Source organism: Sphaeramia orbicularis, chromosome 22 (assembly GCF_902148855.1).
Source record: "Sphaeramia orbicularis chromosome 22, fSphaOr1.1, whole genome shotgun sequence".
NCBI lineage: Eukaryota > Metazoa > Chordata > Actinopteri > Kurtiformes > Apogonidae > Sphaeramia > Sphaeramia orbicularis.
This window is the reverse complement of record NC_043978.1, coordinates 18,446,452-18,469,759: the sequence shown is the minus strand read 5'-3', so window position 1 is coordinate 18,469,759 and position 23,308 is coordinate 18,446,452. Positions and strand designations below refer to the sequence as shown.

General features: G+C 39.2%; 1 protein-coding gene across 1 annotated transcript; it reads left to right on the top strand.

The window, feature by feature from the left end:
• Positions 1 to 4,570: 4,570 nt before the first annotated feature.
• On the top strand, positions 4,571 to 21,094 carry LOC115414040 (exocyst complex component 3-like protein 4). The gene is made up of 11 exons (XM_030127231.1): positions 4,571 to 4,768; positions 11,375 to 11,840; positions 12,807 to 12,924; positions 13,546 to 13,647; positions 13,859 to 13,959; positions 14,072 to 14,170; positions 14,289 to 14,415; positions 14,499 to 14,603; positions 16,971 to 17,126; positions 17,217 to 17,311; positions 20,615 to 21,094. The coding sequence occupies exons 1-11, from the start codon at positions 4,642 to 4,644 to the stop codon at positions 20,760 to 20,762; spliced, it is 1,644 nt and encodes a 547-aa protein (XP_029983091.1). The 5' UTR covers positions 4,571 to 4,641; the 3' UTR covers positions 20,763 to 21,094.
• The last annotated feature ends 2,214 nt before the right edge of the window (positions 21,095 to 23,308 follow it).

The window sequence follows — 23,308 nt, the reverse complement described above, 5'->3', positions numbered from 1 at the left end:
ATTCTTGCTACAATTATACAAAGGAATTGACGTTGCAACAGATTTTAAGTTAAATTAACTTGGCATTTAGTGTGTTGTACTTAAAATAGCAATTCCATTCAAATCAAGCATTTAAGTTTAATACACTCAAGTTTTCCTTTTTCATTACTTAAATTTTTTTTTAAGGCAACCGGTTTCCCTCAAATTTTTTAAGTAAACTCAACTTTTCCAGTCTTACAGTGTTTAACTATGGCTGAATGAGTGGTAAAGGAGGAGGAGACATAGTTGTATATATAAAGAAGAAGAAAAGACTGAAAGAAAAAAAAATCCTGGACCTATCTATATTATAAAAGCCAAGTAGCCTCTTTGTGTGTATGTGTGTGTGTGTGTGTGTGTGTGTGTGTGTGTGTGTGTGTGTGTGTGTGTGTAGGTGTGTGTGTGTGTGTGTGTGTGTGTGAGTGAGTGAGTGTCCAGGGATTCACACAAAATTCAGAAAGAACTGACTGATGCAGTTTGGCATACTTATTTATTTTTGGTTAAGGAAGAAACTAGACCAGTGGTTTCCAACCTTTTTTGGCTTGTGACCCCATTTTAACATCACAAATTTCTGGTGGCCCCAGACATTCAAAACAGAGACATTTTTGCTAAAACTGATTTGTTTTTGATCATGTAATAGTTTACTATACTGTGCTGCAAATAAACAATAGTTTTAGATGACATTTAGACTATATAATGTATATTATTATGGATGGAGGCAGAAAAGCCAGGTGTACATTACTGACAGAATTTGATTTTCCTTGGTCAGGATATGTACAGTCAGTCCAGCTTAGATTTACAAGGCTGACAATTAATACTGAGCAAACAAGAACTCAAACTATGAATTATGAAAGAGCTGCAGCATCTGAAACTGACCACAATGAACATTTGACAGATAAACAGTACCACAGTGTTTCAGTTTCAGACTCACAGTTTGTCATGTCTTTTATAGATTGTGATTGTGTCTGTGAGCTCACCATATATTTTTTATTAGTAAGTTATTTTTTAATTTTTATCAATTACTAGAAATTTCAGGCAACCCCAACCCCAAGGTTGAAAAACACTGGACTAGCTCAAATGGCAAGTTGATAGGACCAACATTTTGGGAGATATTAGTAATTTTGGAATACAATAGCCTGACAATCACGTTGCTATGGCCAGAATGCTTTGGTGGTGACTTCTGGACAAATGCAGTACAGCATGCACGAATACACAACAGCAGAAAAACTACCACATCTAAAACCTGTCGGTCCTCCACAGGTCATTGCTCTAGTCACTGATAACAGTCTGGGGCATCATTTTTGTCTTTGCACATTATGTTCATTTCTTAAAAAAACCAAAACAAGTGAGTTCAATCTGTTTCCACTAAGTTCCCAGTGAGTCAACACCTATGGCTAATGTGATGCCTCCTTTTGTCTCAGATCCTCAGCCCATCTTTGCTCCTGGAATTTCCTGGATGCAATAATTATGATCACATTGCTAAAACAGGCCCAAACACCATCTCTGTTACAGACAATAAGAGCTGGAATAGTTTTCCAGCAACTACTCAAGAAATGTCCACCTTTTCTACATTTAAAAGAGCTTAAAAAATGGTTAAAATCTAATCAAACCTGTAAACACCTAATGTCTGATCAGCAATTCATTTCCATCTCAACAGTTATTCTTCTTTATACTGTATTTATTGTATTAACATTGCATTGTATGATGAACACTTGCATTCTACGCACCACTGTAACATTCCTCTTATTATTTGCTCCTTCAGACAGTCTAAAACAAACCACACCCACTTAACGGCTTTATTTTAACGGCTTTACTTTAACATGCCACCCACTCACGTTTGACTGAACCAATTAGATTCACTTATTTCTCTTCAGCATTTATTCAAAATGTACTTGTTGATGCCATGGTATTGGAATGAAAGGGGAATATCCGGGCCATTCCAGGACATTCCCCTTTCTACACCAACAGACAGACACAGTGGGTGGGGTGTGGACTATGAACAGTCACTCACATACTTTGTGCAAATTCATGACAGTTTGCAAAATGAATCCACTCCTGTCCAGTTTTCAACAAAAACAAATAAATAAATACTTTCGCATTTCGATTCACTTCACTTACATTCACTTTCATGTTGTTTTTGGAACAAGTTACTGATATGATGCAACATGATCTGCAAAATGCAACATGCAACACAATGACTCATGGGCAATGGAATGCTTTTTATCTAATAACACACCTATACCTGCCTAGACCGACAACCATTAACTCCTGTTCACTCTCCTGCTTTTTGCTAGTGTCAAGTTAAGAGTCAAAGTAATGGGAGTGATCAGGTTTTTCCCAAGTTTTCAGAGGGATTATGATCAGGATTGGGGTCTGTCTGGGTTCCAGTGTCTACCAAGACAATCTTACTTTGAAATTGGCAAAAAAAAACAAAAAACGAGCAGTTAATAAATGAAAATCATCCACAAAGTATAGAAATAACACTAGCTGAAGATGTTCCCTGAGGACAAACTGCTTCCATTAGATCTTTAATAGATTTGTGTGTCATAAGGGTGTGGAAAACCCATGTATATAAATATTTAATTTTATGGCTCAGGCTATTTCTAGTTTTTACAGTCTGTTTTTCCATTCTTGAAAGATAATGAAGTATTGGTCCTTTTGTACATATTCAAGCAAGAAGCATGCAAATAGTGTCATTTCACCTGTTTGAAAACACTATTTAGAGAAATCTCAGTCTAAACCTTTATTTTTTTTTATTTGTAACCAAATCAGTCCTCACAGACACAACACTGACCACATCTACAGACATTATTCAAGCCAAATGTTTTCCATTCTTCACAAGAATTGATGTCTTCAGATCAGGCCTCACAAAAATTATAGAAGGGTTTTGATTTTTGTCGAAGCACATGTGTAATGCTAAGATGAGACAATATTGTTCTTAGGAATGACAGTTTCTTCATGGTTGTTCAGTTATTCATTTTTTTGAGAGGATAGTTTATAAATGTAAAGATTTTCATATTAATAAATATTAACATTTTCATAATTACATTTTACTTTTTTAGATCACAACAAAGAGAAAAAAAAGGCATTATGCTAGTATTTTACTGGTCCCACTTCAGATCAAATTAGGGCTGAATGTGGCTACTGAACTAGACCTAGAACTTCTGATCAACTTTTTTTTTTTTTTTTTTAACCATAACCAGGTTATTTCTCTGCTTGAACCAAACCACTCATTAACCATGATACAGTCACAGCCTAAATGTAATAGTTTCATATTATTAATGCTACATATGGTTAGCCTCAAAGCATAGTTGCCTAAGTCTTACACTATATGGACAAAAGTATTGGGACACGTCAAATTCAGGTGTTTCTTTTGTAATAGGAGTCTGGGATACAAAACAATAATGGCAGATGTCATAGTACTGTATGATCAATATTGATGTTTATATTTTAAATCAGCCTGAACAGGACATCTTACAGCTGTAGCTATGAAGTGTACCAATATTTTTGTCTATATAGTTTGCAAACATCAATATTTCCTCACAGTTTAATGGGAGATTTTTCTTCCTAAGTGACATGTGTGGAAAGTAGATGGTTAGTTATGGTAGAAAATGATTATCTACATTCAGAGCACAAAAATATTTTAGAAATTTAGAGGTAGATCTTTAAAAATCATAGCCATGGATTAAAAAAAAAAACAGTGTTGGGAGAATTTAAGTAAAAAACATGTCTGAGGCATTGTGGAAGCAAAGATAAAAACCTAAACCAAACTAACCAATGCAATGATATTTATCACAATATAAAACTATATTATGACATTTGTTATTATTGGTTTGTATCCCAGACCCCTGTTAGCAAAAAAACCCAAACACCTGAATTCAGGGTGTCTCAATACTTTTGTCCATAAAGTGTGTGACTTCAGCTGTTATGCTATCAGTGTAACACTCTGGTATTGTCTCTGCAAACTTCATGTATGTGAGGGGGTTTCAAAAAGTTCATGGAAAAAGAACATACAGTAGCTTTGACATGGTTTAAATCACATAGTGCTTAGTTTTACACAGATGAACTGTGTGCTATCAACATTTGCAGAAGTGTATTGACCCAGATGGAGCATATGTAAACATCATTACTTAAACCGTTTTTTCCAACTGTCTTTTTTCTCGACTCTTTGAAGCTCCCTCGTAATTATCATATCATTGCATTTTCTCAACTGAAATAACAGATTTACATGTTTATTTCAGTCTATCTGTCTTTATGTTATTTGGTTAATGAAATGAATGTTGGTTTTATTGAAGAAAAAAAATGCTCTCTGGTTTTAACACAACTTTAACATATTAATATTAATATACATGTTCATCTGAATCAGTGAAGTTGAGAATGAATGTCAGGCTGAACTATGACGACTACTTTATTATAAAGAGTTGTATTACTTTAATTCCTGTTACAAGCTGCAGCACGTGGAATGATGTAGTCACTATGGCTCTCTCAGCAATGATGCAACAGCTTTTACTTTTGCAGCTCCAGGAAACTGAAAGTAAAAAGGGAAGCTTATGGGAAAAACCTACTGGAGTGTATAAAAAAGGGAGATCAAAGCTGCTGCTTCTCATATCAACTGTGAAAAGAGTGATGAACGCCAACACCTGGAAACGGCGGATAAAATCGAAGGCCCTTAATCGGTGGCGCAGTCGTCACCAGACTGAAAGCATAACACCTTTAATAGGAATCAACAACAATGATGAGGACACACAGGATGGTGAGAAAGCTTTGTTTTTTTATTATTGCATGGTCATTTAACAGTGATGCTGGGGTTGACATTCAGCCTCTTAGAGCTTTAAAAGAGGCACAAATGAGGGTTTTAATGCTGTAAATACTAGTTCCACGATGAAAGAGAAACAGTACGAATGAAATACACCAGTTTTACAGAAGTAGAGATAAAAAAAATAGCTGAATTTACTGCTTGTGCTGATCTTTACTCTAATATCAGGGGTTTATTCATCTGTCACAAATTTAATTACATGCAACTATTAATACAGAGTCCTTTTTCTTGAGGTGTGGAGGCTAAAAGAGTGGCAATGCTTTATCTAATCACCTATTGTTAGTTAAGGCATGGATGCTCTAAGGTCGAGTGAAACATGAGACTCATTTTTCCAAATGAAAATGAGAAAGAGCAAAGACAGACAGATGACAAATGACAGGAAAAGCCTGATTGGAGCATTCCTGTGCACTCATGGAAACTGATTTGAACTGTGATTCTATAGCTCAACAAGCTGTACTTGAGGTGTTTTTTTTTTGTTTGGAATTCTCCGTAATCTGTAACCTAAGATCTACAAAGAGAAGTAAAGGAGACTTGTTATCTTTTTATTGGCTCCAGGTTTATTTATACACCTCATTATCCAGATAGGTCCCAAGAGCTAGACTCTGTGTCCGGGGATCGGGCCGCCGAGCCCCCTGCTGTCGACTGCCACCCAATTCACACTGCACGCGGCCCCTACGGTTCCCTTGGTGGGTGGTGAGTCCTCCGGAGGGCGGGCCCATGTCACTCCTTCAGGCTGGGCCCGTCTGGGCCCCGTGGGCATAGGCCTAGCCACCGGGCGCTTGCTTACGAGCCCCAACCCCGGGCCTGGCTCCAGGGTGGGGACCCGGCTGCACCATGCCGGGCAACGTCACGTTCTTCAGAGCTTTCATTTTCATAGGGGCTTTTGAACTGCTCTTAGTCTGGCCCGTCACCCAGGACCTGTTTGCCTTGGGAGACCCTACCAGGGGCATAAAGCCCCCGACAACATAGCTCCTGGGATCATACGGGCACTCAAACTCCCCCACCACGGTAAGGTGGCAGTTCAGGTCATGAGCTTTGGGTCATGACTGAAAGGACAAGATCCCGGATACAAGCAGTTGAAATGAGTTTCCTCCACAGGGTGGCTGGACACACCCTTAGGGATAGGGTGAGGAGCTCAGTCACCAGGGAGGAGCTCGGAGTAGAGCTGCTGCTTCTCCACATCGAGAGGGGCCAGCTGAGGTGGCTCGGGCTTCTGTTTCGGATGCCTCCTGGACGCCTCCCTGGGGAGGTGTTCTGGGAATGTCTCACTGGGAGGAGACCTCGGGGAAGACCTAGGACTATGTCTCCCAGCTGGCCTGGGAACGCCTTGGGGTCCCCCCAGAAGAGCTGGAGGAGGTGTCTGGGGAGAGGAACGTCTTGGCATCCCTGCTTAGACTGTTGCCCCTGCGACCCGGCCCCAGATGAAGCAGACGATAATGGATGGTGGATTATCCAGATGAACCTGCCAATCTGCACTGATACTGTTGGAAAGAAAACAAAAGTCACTTCAAAGTTGAAATGTGGTCAGATCGCTTTATATTTTTTTTGTTCTGAACTGCATGTAAACAGAATCTGTCACTAACACAAGTAAAATTCCCCACAGGAAGTGTTGCTTCAGGTGTGTCAGGCATACGACCCACGGGGCAAAGCTTCCAATCTGGCCTGTTAGATAAAGGGCAAAAATGACAGTTAAGATATGACAAGTCAAGGGTGTCAAACTCATTACAGTTCAAAACTCCAAACTCTAAAATGTTAACAATATTAAGCCTGTTTTGTGCCTGTTTTGTAGATCGATTTTGATTTGAAAGTTGTAACGCACATGTGTAAATGATAAGTTGAGGCATAATATTGTTAAGATTACAGTTATTTTTCTGAAGAAATTTGAGGTTGTTCAGGTTATTCAATTTGGGGTTCTCATTATTTACAGACTATTATACACTGAACAAAACTATAAATGCCACACTTTTGTTTTTACTCCCATTTTTCATGAGCTGAACTCAAAGATCTAAAACTTTTTCTATATGCACATAAGGTTTATTTCTCTCAAATATTGTTCACAAATCTGTTTAAATTTGTGTTAGTGAACACTTCTTCTTTGCTGAGATAATCCATCCACCTCACAGGTGTGGCCTATCAAGATGCTGATTAGACAGCAGGATTATTGCACAGGTGTGCCTTAGGCTGGCCACAATAAAAAGCCACTCTAAAATGTGCAGTTTTATCACACAGCACAATACCACAGATGTCACAAGTTTTGAGGGAATATGAAATCGGCATGCTGACTTCAGGAATGTCCACCAGAGCTTTTGCCTGTGAACTGAATGTTCATTTCTCTACCATAAGCCATCTCCAAAGGTGTTTCAGAGAATTCATGAAGAAGACTGCATGAGGAAAATGGTGGTCACACCAAATACTGACTGGTTTTCTGAACCCCTGGACCACCCAATACAGTAAAACTGCACATTTTAGAGTGGCCTTTTACTATGGCCAGCCTAAGGCACACCTGTGCAATAATCCTGCTGTCTAATCAGCATCTTGATATGCCACACCTGTGAGGTGGATGGATTATCTCAGCAAAGGACAAAGGAGAAGTGCTCACTAACACAGATTTAGACAAATTTATGAACAATATTTGAGAGAAATAGGCCTTTTGTGTTCATAGAAAAAGTTTTAGATTGTTGAGTTCAGCTCATGAAAAATGGGAGCAAAAACAAAAGTGTGGCATTTATATTTTTGTTCAGCGTGTATGTCAAGTTATGCAGTGTTTTAGTGTTCAGCTACTGCCCAAACTTGAAAAAGGCCTGGCAAACCATGACAGATGAACAGCTCAACTCCTCTTCCTTTTACATTTTTATTAAGCAGAATAATAGGTTGAAAACCTTTAAACAAAACAGAAATTTACAAACATCACAATTCATCAAATTATTTTTACACAAAACAGTGTCATATGCTTTTAAATTGTCTTTAGACATCTCAAAGTCCTTCATTTAACAAATATTTTAACTTTAACTTAACTTTTTTGAAGTAACATTATTCACATGGTCTCACTTTAACTTAACATTTTCAAGTACTTTTTACTCAAATATTTTAACTTAAAGTTTTTAAAGTACTCTATTATTCTAAGTGTTAATATCAATTTAACTTTTAAGGTGCAAAGCTGTCAAACACACAATCTTCATTAACATGATTTAAACAAAATTACTGCAGTTCACTCCTACCAGTGGTCTTTCATGGATTGTTCAAGCTGAACAGTCCGTTGTTTCTCCCTCAGTGTCTGCAGCCAACTGAAACTGTGTGACCTCTTTCTCCCAATCTGCAGCAGGTGTTCTCCATTCAGCTCATCAGCTGGAGCCAGGCCACAGAAGAAGGTCACTGCCTCTCTCCTCCTATAGATGGCAGGCTTTCTGATGCGGTTTTGGCTGATACAGATTTTGACTCAACACCTCCCACTTGAGCTCCTGGTTCTTGAACCCCAGGAGGTCACAGCAGTCTGGTCCATGTTTTGGTGTTGGAAGGGCTGTCCTGATAGCTTATCCTCCTCATCATCTGCATTTCCAGTCTTATTTTGCTCTTCTACAGGAAGCAAAACGATAATCCGCCTGACGTCTCTGTGGAGAACCGTTGCAGGTATGTGGGTCGGCTGTTCCATCTTTTTGCCCAGTTTCACAGGGGAGACTGGGTAACTGGGGAATGTCCTAATATTCACATCTCTCACGATTCCCTTCTTCTCTGGGTTAACACTGATGACCCTGGCAAGCCTTTACTGGCTCCTCAAGGCTTCTGGTCTGCCACCCAGACGATGTCTCCCATGGCAACATTGCGCTCCCTTGTATGCCACTTACTCCTGACAAACAAGTTAGGTCCAGCCAGTTGACTCCACTTTTTCCAGAACTTGTTAATTTCTGCCTGGATCACCTTTAGCCTGTTGAAGGAGTAGCCTTCAAAGTTGAAGCAACCTGGGTCTCCCTTGGGTCTAGCCCTACCAAGCAGTAGAGAGTTTGGGCTGATTTACTCCACACAGTCCTCTCGACTCTGAGTCCTGGCATCTATTGGCCCTTCATTGACCAGGTTTGCTGCCATGTAAAGGAATGTTTGAAATTCTCCCCATGTGAAGATTCCATCTCCTTCCAAGTTACTCAAGGCTCTTTTCATGATCTGAACAGTAGCTTCAGTAGCCCCATTTCTGTGGGGTGCATCTGCTGGATGGATCTTCCAACTCCAGTCTGTCCCATGTTTTGCTGCCTCATTCTCTAGTTCTGCCTTTTTCAAATGGTCCCGAAACAGGTAGAGTTCCTTTAGGGCAGGCTTGACTCCTACAAAGTTCTTCCCAGGGTCTGACCACAGCTTTCTTGGATGTCCTCTCAGTGCTGTAAATCTTTGTGTCATGTCGGCTTCTGGACTTTGTCTGTCTTTTCTGTTTTGTTTGTCATTTCCTGTTTTATTTTGTTAAGTTTCCCTCATGTGTCTTGTCTGTTGTCTTTACTTCCTTTTGTGCTCACCTTTCACCTGATTACCTTGCTCCTCCCTGATTATCTCCACCTGTGTCTCATTGTCTTCCCGCCCTCTTGTGTATTTAAACCCTGTGTCTTCCCCTATTCCTTTGCCAGTTTGTGCTCTACAACTTGTTTGTGTTCACTAACCAGCGTTTCTTGGATCCTGTTCGTTTGTCTGCCGTGTTTGACCTGTTTTCGTCCTTCGACCACCGATTCAGCCTGTTCCTATCCTGCCTGCTTGTTCTCGACCTGGTTCGTGTACCCGACTCTGTCTCTGCCTTCTCCCTTTAAATACCTCAGCCTCCACTGATTACCTGTGCTTCGACCTCCGCCTGGATTACTACCGTGAGTCTGCCTGTCCCCCATGTACCGTTGCTTGTTCGACTGCTTTTCCGTGTATGACCTGGCTTGTTTTTTGACCACCCTCTGTCTGTCCCTAGTGGGGATTCCGTTGGGGTTTTCCCGGCTCGGCCAAGCTGGTCGTCTGCCGTATCCACCCGCAGCCCAGACGTTTATCCCCGGAACCAGAGGCTCCACAGAAATTATATTATCTCTGTGTTGTACCTTGTTCTCTGTGAAAGTGTTTAATAAAAACACTAAACCTTATTTACTTGTGGTCTTGCTTTTGGGTTCAGCCTTTGTACTTAGCCTCTCACACTTTGGCAGGCTAGAAAGATCCTTCAGTTGACTGGTCACCAACAATGTCAGAGTATATAGCCCTCGATGCCATACAGCAGAAGACAACACCCCAGACCTTGAATCTCACCCTTTTTCTGACCATGTCCTGCACTTCATACCGTCCAAAAAGATCTACTGTGGTGAACTCAAAGGGTCTGGCTGGCTGCGTTCGCTCCTGTGGAAGGTCACCCATGATTTGCTGGCACTTTCTCGCTCTGGCTTTTCTACATATCATGCAGCTTTCAACAACTTTCTTAGCCAGTCTTCTGCCTCTTATAACCCAGGCTTTCTTCCTCATCCGTAGGAGTGTTCCTGCTATCTCCTCGTGGTTAGCATTGTGGGCCTCCTGAGCTAGGAGTGTTGATATCCATTAGTTTACTGGTCACATTGGGCTGAATGTGCCTCTGAACTAAAATGTGTTTGACAGCCTTGGTCGAATCTATCCAGGATAGATGAGATAGATGAAAACAGCAGGAGGATCTGAATAAGGAGGTGTATGAATGAGAAGGTAAGAGGAATCAAATGAGGACAGTCTATCCTCATTTGACTCCTCTTACCTTCTCATTCATACACCTCCTTACCCAGATAAACCTGTTGTTCTGTATTAATGTTACATGTAAAACCACATTTGAAAAACAAGAATAAGACACCTGGAGCAGAAAATCATCACTAGACAATTGATGACTGGAGGGCATGTATATACAGTACAGGTACAGTAGAAAAGAACCTACAATTTTACAAAATCGCAAACATGATCATGAAATATTTGCGGAAAAACCTTTTTTGTCTCCCGCTCCATCCTACCCTCATTCGTGAAAAAGATCCAGAGATACTTAAACTCCTCCACCTGAGGTAGGAAGTCCCCCCCTACCTTGATTGGCCACTCCACCCTTTTCCAGCTGAGGACCATGGGCCCAGCGAGAGCTGGAGGTCTCTCCTCGATAAGGCTAAGAGGACCACATCATCTGCAAAAAGCAGAGACTTCCTGCAATTGAACTTGAAAACACGTGTGGACTGGATAGGCAAACTCCCATGCCCCCTCCAGCACCCTAGTAAGGGTAAAGAGCTGGTCCACAGTTCCACGCCTGGGGCAAAAACAGCATTGCTCCTCCTCGATCTGAGGTTCAACTATCAACCGTACCCTTTTCTCCAGTATCCTGGTGTAGACCTTACCTTACCTTTTATATTGGTGTAGAAGTATGCAATTAAGCTTGGTAAAAATGAACGTAAACAGGATTTTTAAAAAGTGCAAATTCTCCCAAATCATACTTGAGTACAGTAGTGAAGTATTATTACTTTGTTACTATACAACACTGCCACTGTGTAGTAAAGTTGTACACAAAACCAAAAACCTTCAACAATCTTTTTGCAGGATATGAGAGGCAGGTTAATGACCACAAGGACCCATTAACCCAAAACACTCTCAACATCCAAAATGAGCACCATCTGCAGAACAATGACGGGATCACATCCTTGGCTGAGCATCTTCATGTTCCTGCCGACTCAATCTCTGTTAGGCCTTACTGCTCTGAAAACCAGCCTGAGAATCTGGAGCAGAAGGTCTTCGCTCTCATCCAAACATCTGTGCACAAACACCTTCCAAAACCTCCAGAAGACCCAGACAAGAACCTTCAGCAGTACCTGTTCCATGTACAGGTAATAGTGCTGAAGGAGCTGCAAAGGCTGGCCCTTCTGTCTGACACCAGGGGGCGGATGGGAGATGTGATCAACTGTTACCACAATCAGATATTCAAGCAGCTTAACGGTGTACTCCAGCAAATCAGATCCTCCAAGAGCTGCTTCGTGCTGCTGCAATGGCTTCTACAAATATATCTGAGGTAAAAAGCTGAATCATTACCATTTTTATATGTATTAGGCAACACTGGGAGGTTGGAATATTACAATAACAGCAAATACAAGTTTTTTTTTGTTTGTTTTTTTTTTCTTTTCTGAAGTGGCTATTGACACAGTACTGTAGCATGAAAAATAGGTTTGTCTGTTACCACAGAGCCAATCAGCGTCCTCATTATATGTCACATCCTGAAAAGTACCCAGGCAATCAGATAGTAAATAGGTCAGGCTAAGAGCCAGCTGTTATTTAGCTCACTTAGTAATGTGTCAGACTGCAATGTGGAAGACTCAGGTTCAATACTCTATTGCAGTAGGTTTTTTTTTTCCCTGAAAATTTTCAAAAGGGGGGATGGGGGGGTATAAATCCACTATTGATATAAATCAGCTCCTGGGACAATGTTCAGAGTGCAGAATTTGGACCACAGCACTCAATACACTGAACTGACACAGAACTGAGAAGTCACACAGCACACTGCTGCATCTAACATGTAGCTCCACCCACCTTCTCCAGCCTCCAGAGCAAATAACACCATAAAACACCATATAGAATATTTAGAACAACAATTTCTATTATATACTATAAACTATCACTGAATTGTTGTTTCTTCCATCAATTGCCACAGTACTATGGTGGCAAAATGCACAAAAGAAGGCACTGAAGTTTTGGCCATATATCACCACAGTACTGTGGCAACAAGAGGCTAATGAGTTCATGGAACAGTATCCATGATTGGCTCTAGAACAAATGCTAACATTTGATTGGCTCTATGGCAATAGACAAACCCATATTTTGTGCCACAATACTGTGGCAGTAGCCATTGCCTTTTTTTTTTTTTTTTTTTTTTTTTTACATAATACCAGGGTATGAACACCAACTGAAAATTTTGACACTTTCTTAGAGTATTTGGTCAGCTGTTCACCTTTAATGTTGGTTTATTCATGATCTTTTCCAGTCAGGATCTGCTTGGTCACCCTGATTTTAAGGAAATGGATGTCACCAGAACAATCGACCTGATGCTGCTGAATGACTGCACAACAAAAGCACAAGACATACTTCTGGTTTCAGTGCAAGTATGAGAACTCCAACTGGTGTGTTTCTATAAAGTGTCAAGCAAAACTGAAGCAAATGTTTTGACAAGATGCAAACATGAAAATGCAAATTAGGTGTGTTTCCTTAAACTGGCTGCATGGTGTCATCAGAATGTGGTGCTACAGGCTGTTGTACATATACCTGAAGAAAAAGAATAGAATAAGGAATGCTTCTGTTCCTGTTTTCTGTCGAAAATGGCTGTGATGGTTTTTTATGCATTAAACCAGGACATAATTTGAATAACTTTTTGAATAATTTGGTCCACAGTGGGCAAGTTTCAATCTAAAAATATAGAAAAGTAAATTTAATAAAATCAGATCTTATTTGTGTTTTCCTTTCCCATAATGTGCGTGACCTCTTTTTTCCAAAAATGTACAAAATTATGCTAAATTGTTTTAAAAATTTTCCATTTCCACAAACATTTAGAAATATAAAACTTAAAAGCACAGTTAGTGATAAAGATAATTTGTAAAACTACTTCAACTTTTACTTTCACACTTTTAATGTCTCTTTTGACTGTAGAAAACTTGAGACAAATCATGATGAAACCCTCAAACTTTTTTCTTCCTCTAATGAATTGTTTCCATTTCTTTATGACACAGAAAGAACTCTCAAAGACTCTGAAAAAAATCTTGTCAAAGAGTCAAGAGAGAGGAAATAAGAGCGATGAAGATTTAATTGAAACCTACATTGACACTATACAGGTATTGAACAACCTAGAACCATTTTAATATTTTATTAAAGTAAAGGAAGAATTAAAATATATATATACATATATATTTAACATATATTTATCCAGTTGTGAAATAGGTTGTGTATGTTGTGTTTAAAATTTCTCCTATGGTATTAAACTTAACCATGACTTCAATATGCTCTTTCTGTTTGTTTATCTGTTTATCTGTATTTTTCTTTTAGTGCATTAATGCCATGTCCAATCAGGCCTTAAAGATCAGTTCCAGGCTGTCGGTTCAAGTTCAGGAAATTTGTTTAGAGGAGCTGCTCATATTTGTGAGGAGGTAAAGAGTCCTTCTTTACTGTTATAGTCATTTACCAACACACATTCTCACCAAAAGACCAGATATTGCACAATCAAATACAAATACCTTCAATTCTGACTCTGGTTTGTAGGTACACGTCTCAACAGACTGAGAATCTGGAAAAATCCAAAATGACCAAAATAGACACATTCGACTTCTTCAAGACTCTGAAAACCTGCAGAGAGCTCAAGTGAGTATTTCACAACTAGTATTCCAATACAGAAACTCAAATGCAAAAGTATGTCTGTACCATACACTGATGCTGATACATACATATAATTATGGTGTTTTTATATTTTTCCTTTCAGACATTATGTCCAGACCAAACATAAGGGAGTCAAAGTTTCTGTCGTTAAGGAAACTGTGGAGTTACTCGAGGAAATGCAGGATTTTACGAAGAAGCGTCTGCTGGGAAACGTGGCTGTCGTCACAGAGGTGATGTTTTTTTCACAGCTTCACAGTTTTCTTAACCTGAGTGATTTATGTGTTTTGTAAAATCCAAATTTTTTGTCTTACAGACCCACTTGAAAAAGTACTTCAGAGCTGATAGCAAACAGTTCTCCTTGGTGGGCGCACTGAGGGAACTCTTTCCAAACCTGTCCTCATGTTTGGATGAACAAAAGGTGAAGTTACTCCTCATGCTGTTCAATGTACTTTATATCATCTGTGAATATACACAGATTATAGTGTAATATTATAGTTCTAATGAACCTTTTACAGACAGATGGTTTTATTTACATCCAAAGACATACTGGTGTATTAACCAGTGGCGGATAGTGAAATTATTTTTGGTGGGGGGCAGTATGCAAGTCAGTTTTACAGATGCACTGTAACCATATAACATCACTGGGATACGCCAAGGGGTGGATTTTTGTTTTGTTTGTTTGTCTGTTAGCAAGATAACTCAAAGTTATCAAGTTATGTATGGATTTTGATTACATTTTCAGGAAATGTTGATACTGGCACAAGGAAGAAATGATAACATATTGGTGGTGAATTGGGGGGGGGGGTCTGATTGATCAGCCTTGGTGGAGGTTTGTGCTCTCTTGCTTTTCTACTATTTTTAGTTTTTTTTTTTATGGCGCTAACCACAGGAAGTAACACCAATTTTCAGTCAAAAAAGAAGAAAACATGACTTTTTTTTTGTTCTTAAATACACCGCTAGGTGCTACTTGGACACATCATCAGTGATGAACCCGAGGTCATAGGGTGTTTCGGGTCTTTGATCATCAAACACCCTCGCTCGGGTGACCCAGCTGGGGGTGATCAGTCCCCGGCTTGTGTCCAAGTGGCCCACTACTCCACGGATCTCCCCTCCGGATCCATAGCCACCTTGAGGCTTTTTCCGCAGCCTCTATGATACTCTTGATGGCTCTTCTGCACAGCTGACCTTTTACTCCAAGGAGTTTTAGGGTTCGGGGTAGTGACTGGCCAGCAAAACCCCGGCACCCCACCTCGACTGGTTCGCAGCGCGCTTTCCAGCCATTGCTCCGGCACTCAGTCACCAGCTCAGCATATTTGGCCCTCTTGCGTTCGTTGGCCTCCTCCATTCTGTCTTCCCAGGGGACAGTAAGCTCAACCAGGACCACTTGCTTTGTTGACTCTGATGTTAACACCATGTCTGGCCGAAGTAAAGTGGCCGAAATGTTCTCTGGGAACTTGAGCTGTCTTCCCAGGTCGACATGGAGTTTCCAGTCTCGTGCAGTGGTGAGGAGCCCCCCAGAGGAACTTGGCTGATGTTGTGCCTTCTCCCCAGCTCTGACGAAAATGCATTTTTTGTTTCATGTGAACAATACTTTGTACATTAGATTCTTCTTTGCAAAATAATTTTAAATAGTTTTATTTAACCAGACTAGCTTTTTGTAGTTCAGCTTCCACTGTTATGCTCAGTTTGCTGCATAAAAATTCCATATATGTATATATATATATATATATATATATATATATATATGTATATGTATATTTATATTTATATAGGGTGGGGAAGCGAAATTTACAATATTTTGAGGCAGGGATTGAAAGACAGTGTATGACCAATTAGTTTATTGAAAGTCATGAGAATTTAAATCTTCAAATCATATTTTACACCATTTCTAACGGTCTTGTTGTCTACCTCAAGTTCAATTGCCATTTTTCTCATGGATTTGGTTGGATCCTTTAGGATTTTGGATTTGAGAGCTTTAATAAAAGCTTTGGTACGTTTTTTGTTGCTTCCTCCACTTTCAGACTTTCTCATAATAGTTTTGCTCATAGTCATTCTCTTCTTTCCATTATAAACAGTCTTTATGGACACTCCAACTATTTTTGAAATCTCCTTTGGTGTGACGAGTGAATTCAGCAAATCACACACTCTTTGACGTTTGCTTTCCTGATTACTCATATGGGCAAAAGTTTCTGAAAAGGTATGGATAATAGTGTTAGGTATGATTATGACATCAATATATGTTTGGTTTCAAAACAATTGACGTAGTGCCTGCTGAGAAAAAACAACTAAATGTTCATTGTAATTTTTGCTTCCCCACCCTGTACATATATATATATATATATATATATATATATGTGTGTGTATATATATATATATATATATATATGTGTGTGTATATATATATATATATATATATATATATATATATATATATATATATACATATATATATATATATATATATATATATATGTGTGTGTGTATATATATATATATATATATATATATATATATATATATATGTGTGTGTGTGTGTGTGTGTGTGAGTGTGTGTGTGTGTGTGTGTGTATGTGTATACATGTAATTAAATTGTAATTTATCTACTTTTTTATGAACTATTATGCATACATCTGTTTTTTTTTTGTGTTGTTAAAATCTGGATTGCATTGAAATCCTTGTACTTGTTACATAGCAAATAAATATTTTATGATAATATATGTCTTTCTTGTCTAACATTTGAGCTATTTTTTGAAATAATTTAAGTGTGCTGTTTTCCTTCCTTCAGAGTGTGATGGATGAGGTCTATAAACTCACAGTTCACCTTTACCTCAAACATCTCATCAGCACCAACCAGAAAAAACTGCTGAAATGTTGGAGACGAGGCATTGGTGAAACTGTCACTGAAGATGCTGAGCTCATTCACAACACCTTCTCAGACCTGGTGAGATCCATGAATCAGTGAGTCAAGGTGTTCATCTGGAATAAAGTCTAGAATCTAGTGTCTAAACCCATGTCCTGTGTGTTGTTTCAGGCTCCTGGTGTCCAACAATGGAACTTCACACTGCTGGAAGTCAGTGAAGTGTTGAAATACCCATACGGCGATACATTAAAACTCACAGTGGAAGGGTACAGTATTTTTTATAGATATTAACCCTTTAGGTGCTGGAGTTTAAAAAAAAAAAAAAATCAGTTTTGATATCAAGATTTCAAAAAGCTATATCTTGGAAGTGTTCAGAGATAAAGTCAGACTGTAAATGAGAAAAATATTGGATATGACCCAAAGTTTACGATGCCAATAAATTTTCTAATTTGCATTTTATGATGTCACATGGTGGCAAACATGTTGGATTGTGTAACTTTTAGTAAAATTGAACTTTGAACATATTTACATGGAAGTTTACTTTGTTTTTGTTGTTTTTTTGTCATCTTTAAAATGAATGAACTTTAAACAGTAGTAGAAAATAAAATGCTATAGGTTTTTGCAGATTTTTAGCCAAGCAGCAGACTAGCTAAATCTGTCCTTGTCTATCACAACTAAATAAACTGCCTTTACTTAAATAAACTTAACTTACTAAACCAGTTCATGCGGTGGCCCAGAGGTGCAACAGGCCAAAAAATTATCCACTAGACGAAAAAAATTATCTACTACAAGAAAAAAAAAGAGAGCAGCCTAAAAAAATTATCCACTAGATGAAAAAAATTATCTACTACAAGAAAAAAAAAGAGAACAGCCCAAAAAAATTATCCACTATAAGAAAAAAAAGAGAACAGCCTAAAAAAATTATCCACTAGATGAAAAAAAATTATCTACTACAAGAAAAAAAAGAGAACAGCCCCAAAAAATTATCCACTGTAATAAAAAAAGAGAACAGCCTAAAAAAAACATAACCACTAGATGTAAAAAAAAAAAAAAAAAAAAAAAATCCCCTATAAGAAAAAAAAAGAGACCAGCCGAAAAAAATTAGCCAGTAAAAGAAAAAAAAGAGAACAGGCAAAAAAAAAAAATTATCTACTAGCCCAAAAAATTATTCACTATAAGAAAAAAAAAAAAAAAGAACAGGTGAAAAAAATTATCTACAATGAGAAAAAAAAAGAGAGCAGCCCAAAAAAATATCCACTTTAAGAAAAAAAAAACATCATCCACCTTTTCAATTACGGGGGCGCTGTTTTCCCGAAAGGTGTCTTGCTTTAAAATTAAGGCCACCACAAAAAATAAAAGGACAGGCTGAAAAATTGTAAGGCTTTCGGCTAATGTCGCTAATGCTAAGGAAGTACCCCACCGGAAGTGGAGGTCGTGCGCTAAAAAATAAAGTTATTTTAAAATATAGATATTTACATTAATATAGTTTGCAAAGCAGTTAAATGATTAAATACGGTTCCAGTGTCTGCTCAAGGTTAGGCATGGGCGTTAAATGGTTAAGGTTAGGGTTAGGGTATGGTTGGGGTTAGTTTTCAGAGGTAAATGCCCCTTGTGTGCACTGTGTGAAGGTTCGTTGCTAAGCTAATGCTAACGCGAAAAGTTGACGGCAACTTTGTGAACTACCAGTGCGAGTAAACAATTGTGTGATTATGGTGTTGAATTGTTCAACTGTCTGACATTCAATATCATTTTTGATGAATATTCACTACAAGAAGTTCTAAAATTATTTTATTTTGAGAGGAGGAGAAGAGGAGCTTCCTGTGGAGCTCCACCATCATGGCATTGCCCATTTGTTTGCAGGTAGACCTCTTCTCCTCAGCTCAAACGGAGTGTCTTCACTAACACTAGCTCAAGAAGGACATTTTGTGGAGATAAAGATGTCATCCATGGTACGCGGTGCCGTGCTGGGGTACCTGGCACCGAGCTGTGGCACCGAGCTGCGGCACCGCGGTGCCAAAGCAAGTGGTTGGCACCAAGCCGTGGCACCGCGACGCCACGGCACGGGCCGCGGTACCTCGCGGCACCTCGCGGCCCCCAGCTGGTGCCGCGGCACCAACCGAGGTGAAGACTCTCCGTTTGAGATGAGGAGAAGAGGTCTGCATGGAAACAAATGGGCGATGCCATGATGGTGGAGCTTCACAGGAAGCTCCTCTTCTCCTCCTCTCAAAATAAAATAATTTTAGAACTTCTTGTAGTGAATATTCATCAAAAATGATATTGAATATCAGGCAGTTGAACAATTCAACACCGTAATCACACAATTGTTTATTCGCACTGGTAGTTCACAAAGTTGCCGTCAACTTTTCGCGTTAGCATTAGCTTAGCAACGAACCTTCACATAGTGCACACAAGGGGCATTTACCACTGAAAACTAACCCCAACCATACCCTAACCCTAACCTTAACCATTTAACGCCCATGCCTAACCTTGAGCAGACACTGGAACCGTATTTAATCATTTAACTGCTTTGCAAACTATATTAATGTAAATATCTATATTTTAAAATAACTTTATTTTTTAGCGCACAACCTCCACTTCCGGTGGGGTACTTCCTTAGCATTAGCCACATTAGCCGAAAGCCTTACAATTTTTCAGCCTGTCCTTTTATTTTTTGTGGTGGCCTTAATTTTAAAGCAAGACACCTTTCGGGAAAACAGCGCCCCCGTAATTGAAAAGGTGGATGATGTGTTTTTTTTCTTATAGTGGATAATTTTTTGGGCTAATAGATAATTTTTTTTGCCTGTTCTCTTTTTTTTTCTTTTAGTGGATAATTTTTTTGGCTGGTCTCTTTTCTTTCTAATAGGGGATTTTTTTTTTCGTCTAGTGGATAATTTTTTTAGGCTGTTCTCTTTTTTTCTTATAGTGGATAATTTTTTTTGGGTTGTTCTCTTTTTTTTTCTTGCAGTAGATAATTTTTTTGTCTAGTGGATAATTTTTTTAGGCTGCTCTCTTTTTTTTGTAGTAGATAATTTTTTTCATCTAGTGGATAATTTTTTTAGGCTGTTCTCTTTTTTTTCTTATAGTGGATAATTTTTTTGGGCTGTTCTCTTTTTTTCTTGTAGTAGATAATTTTTTTCATCTAGTGGATAATTTTTTTAGGCTGTTCTCTGTTTTTTTCTTGCAGTAGATAATTTTTTTCATCTAGTGGATAGTTTTTTTTAGGCTGTTCTCCTTTTTTTTTCTTGTAGTAGATAATTTTTTTCGTCTAGTGGATAATTTTTTGGCCTGTTGCACCTCTGGGCCACCGTAAGTTCAGGACCACACCTTTTAAACTGGATTTTCTTCTTCACTTTGAATTGAAACATGTCCCGAAATGGTGTTAGGATCAAAAGGACATGTGTCCACCTTTTATTGGGTTCAAGGTTGACAGCTCTATCTGGAGCTTTTTCATTGAATTATGTTGCTTATCACAATATTGCGGCTTTGGTGCTTGAAGGGTTAAGCTGTTTAATCTCTTTGCTGTTTGTTTCAATATGGGGTTTTATAATGTCTGGTGTTTCCATCTTCAGCTGCACTGACGACCTGGAGCTCCTTCCTGCTCTACTGCGATGGAAGGGTCTCTCCAAATGGCAGGTCAGAGACATCCTGGAGGCCCTCCCAGACCACAGACCCGAAACCAGACCTGCATTGTGGTGCTGCTGTCCCCTCTGCTATTAAGACTGGTAGTACGAAATCTGAACCCAAATGCAAGACCCTCAGACAAAAATACAATGCAAGTGTGTTTATTAAACACAGTCAGTAAATACAGTTCACACAAAAATATAATGGATGAGTCTTCAGTGAAGCTGCTCTGCAGATTCGTCACGGATTCCGAATCCGAATGAAAAGCCCCACGGCCTGGGTCGGGAGCACACAAGGGGAACCCGACTATGGGGAAACAAACGAGAGTCAGGAGACAGACTAGGTCAGGGGTCGGCAACCCTGGTCCTACAGAGCCACTATCCTGCATGTTTTAGATGTATCCCTCTTCCAACACACCTGATTCAAACGATAAGCCTATCATCACGCTCTGCAGAAGCCCGGTAATGACCATCAGGTGTGTTGGAAGAAGGAAACATCTAAAACATGCAGGATAGTGCCTCTGTAGGACCAGGGTTGCCGACCCCTGGACTAGGTCATACACGGGAGGACAAGCAGACAGGCAACAGGACATTGGGGAAAGGCAAACTCACATACCGTTAATCCAGGCTTAAGGTCGAACACAGGAGTAGAAACTGAGGCGGAGGAACAGACAAGGGTCAGGCGAAAAACTCAGGCGTCGAAGAAACAATCCGGGTCAAAGAACAGACAGGCAGACGAACAGGATCCAAAGAAGCGCTGGTAAGTAGACACACAAGGCGAATACGAACTGGCACTGAACAAACAAAGCAGTGGCGATTTCTCATAGACTGCAAGGGAGGCTTCCCCTAAAATTATGAAAATTAAATGGTTAAATATGTACGGTTGTGTTGACATTTTATTGACTACAAATGTGTTAGAACACGTTCATCTTAAAGATGAGTTCGTTCAGAATCAGTTTTATCACAAATCAACGGACGCGATGTTATTCACTTCTCATACATTCCCGTGTCTCTGTTTTCTCATACATCTCTGCTCAGTGCATTTGTCCGTAGACTGCGGGCGTCTCTGGGCTTCAATGGGACTGAGTGGAACAGTTTTTGTCATTGCCTCAAAACTGGACGGTAATTGGATAAATGCCACGATGTTGTCCCGCCCCCGGACGCCGGGTGTCTCTGGGGGTGAATGGAGCTATGGGCGGAGCTCGGCCGGGCTGGACGCCAGAATCCCACTTGCTGATTGGAGGATCGGTCGAAAGGCTGAATCCTGTTTGATTGACAGCTGTTTTCAGATCTACTCCTTCACTGACACAGTTCAGTTTAATACTGTCGCACATTGTGCTGTGAAATCAAGAGAGAAACCACGACGAAATTACTCGTTCATTTCTTGCACTGTAAATAAAACCCAGTCATTGTACTTCCTTGTTTCAATTTAACACGATTTCACTGTTTTCTTGTTTCAGTTCCATAATTTAATCATTTCTTGTTCGAGTTTAATATCGTTTTGTAGATAGTTAAATCAATCAAACTGTCGGCTAGGTCAGAGTGAAATTAGCATCTCTAGTTTAAAAAGGCTGAAGTCTAACACCTGCAACACAATGGGCCAAGGCAATCTAAGCAGAGAGGACACTAGTCCAGTCCCTGGAAAAGGAAAAGATGCCTACTTGGTACGATAAGGTCACTGAGCATTTTCTTAAAAAGGAACGGAGGGCCGAATGTACGTTTAAATAACTTGACAATTTTTTAAAATATTTTTTTTTATGTAAACCGACAATGAGCTTCCGCTGTCTGAAAGACGAGCAGCCGCCACTGAAACAAAGACACAGGCCTTATATACACAAGAGGGAGGGAAGACAATGAGACACAGGTGGAACAAATCAGGGCGGGGACAGGTAATCAGACACAGGTGGAGATAATCAGGGAAGGGAAGTAAAGACACCAGACATGACACACGAGGGAAACTTAACAAAATAAAATAGGAAACAAAGGACAAGACAGACAAAACAGACAAAACAGGCTGGAGTCCAGGGACTGATATGACATCTGCGGGTAAATCCAGAACCGATGCACAGAAGATCAACAGTATTGAGTTTAACAAGCACAGCTTTCCAATCAGGAGAAGCCTGTTACTCTGTAAATAACAAAAAAGATTACAGCATGGTTTTTTTTTTTTTTTTTTACGAGATTCTTTGCTGAAGTGTCTGAATTTCATGGCAAACAATGCTTTTTAAATGTATATTCCAGTTTTTTCTTCTTTATACATAAATGAAAAAGTCAACATAGACCACAGATGAACACAAGTTCTTGTTTCTGACACTGTGGCTTAAAAAAAAAAAAAACTACATGAAGTTCATGTAAATAATAAGTTTGTTGCATGTTTATACTTCAGTGGAATTTGGTGAAGGGACACTCATAATACTACAGTACAAGTTTTTTCTTGACTTTTTTTGTCACTGAAGTTTTTATTGATTTCATCATATTTTCAGTCATCGACAAAAAGGAAAAAAAAAAAAAGTGAAAAAAAGGAAAGACAAAAAAACCCAAAAACTATCCAAAACTTACAAAGGCAGCTACAAACAGTTCTTTCTTTACTTTTATTTTACTTCATTTCATAGGTGTCATTTGAAAGTTATTTATATAAATATA

Bases quoted from the DNA above. Each gene is read 5' to 3' on its own strand.
- LOC115414040 (XM_030127231.1), top strand. From the start codon at position 4,642: ATGAACGCCAACACCTGGAAACGGCGGATAAAATCGAAGGCCCTTAAT. The intron at 13,648-13,858 runs GTATTGAACAAC...TTTTTCTTTTAG, and splicing joins CCTACATTGACACTATACAG to TGCATTAATGCCATGTCCAA. The intron at 14,171-14,288 runs GTGAGTATTTCA...TTTTCCTTTCAG, and splicing joins AAAACCTGCAGAGAGCTCAA to ACATTATGTCCAGACCAAAC.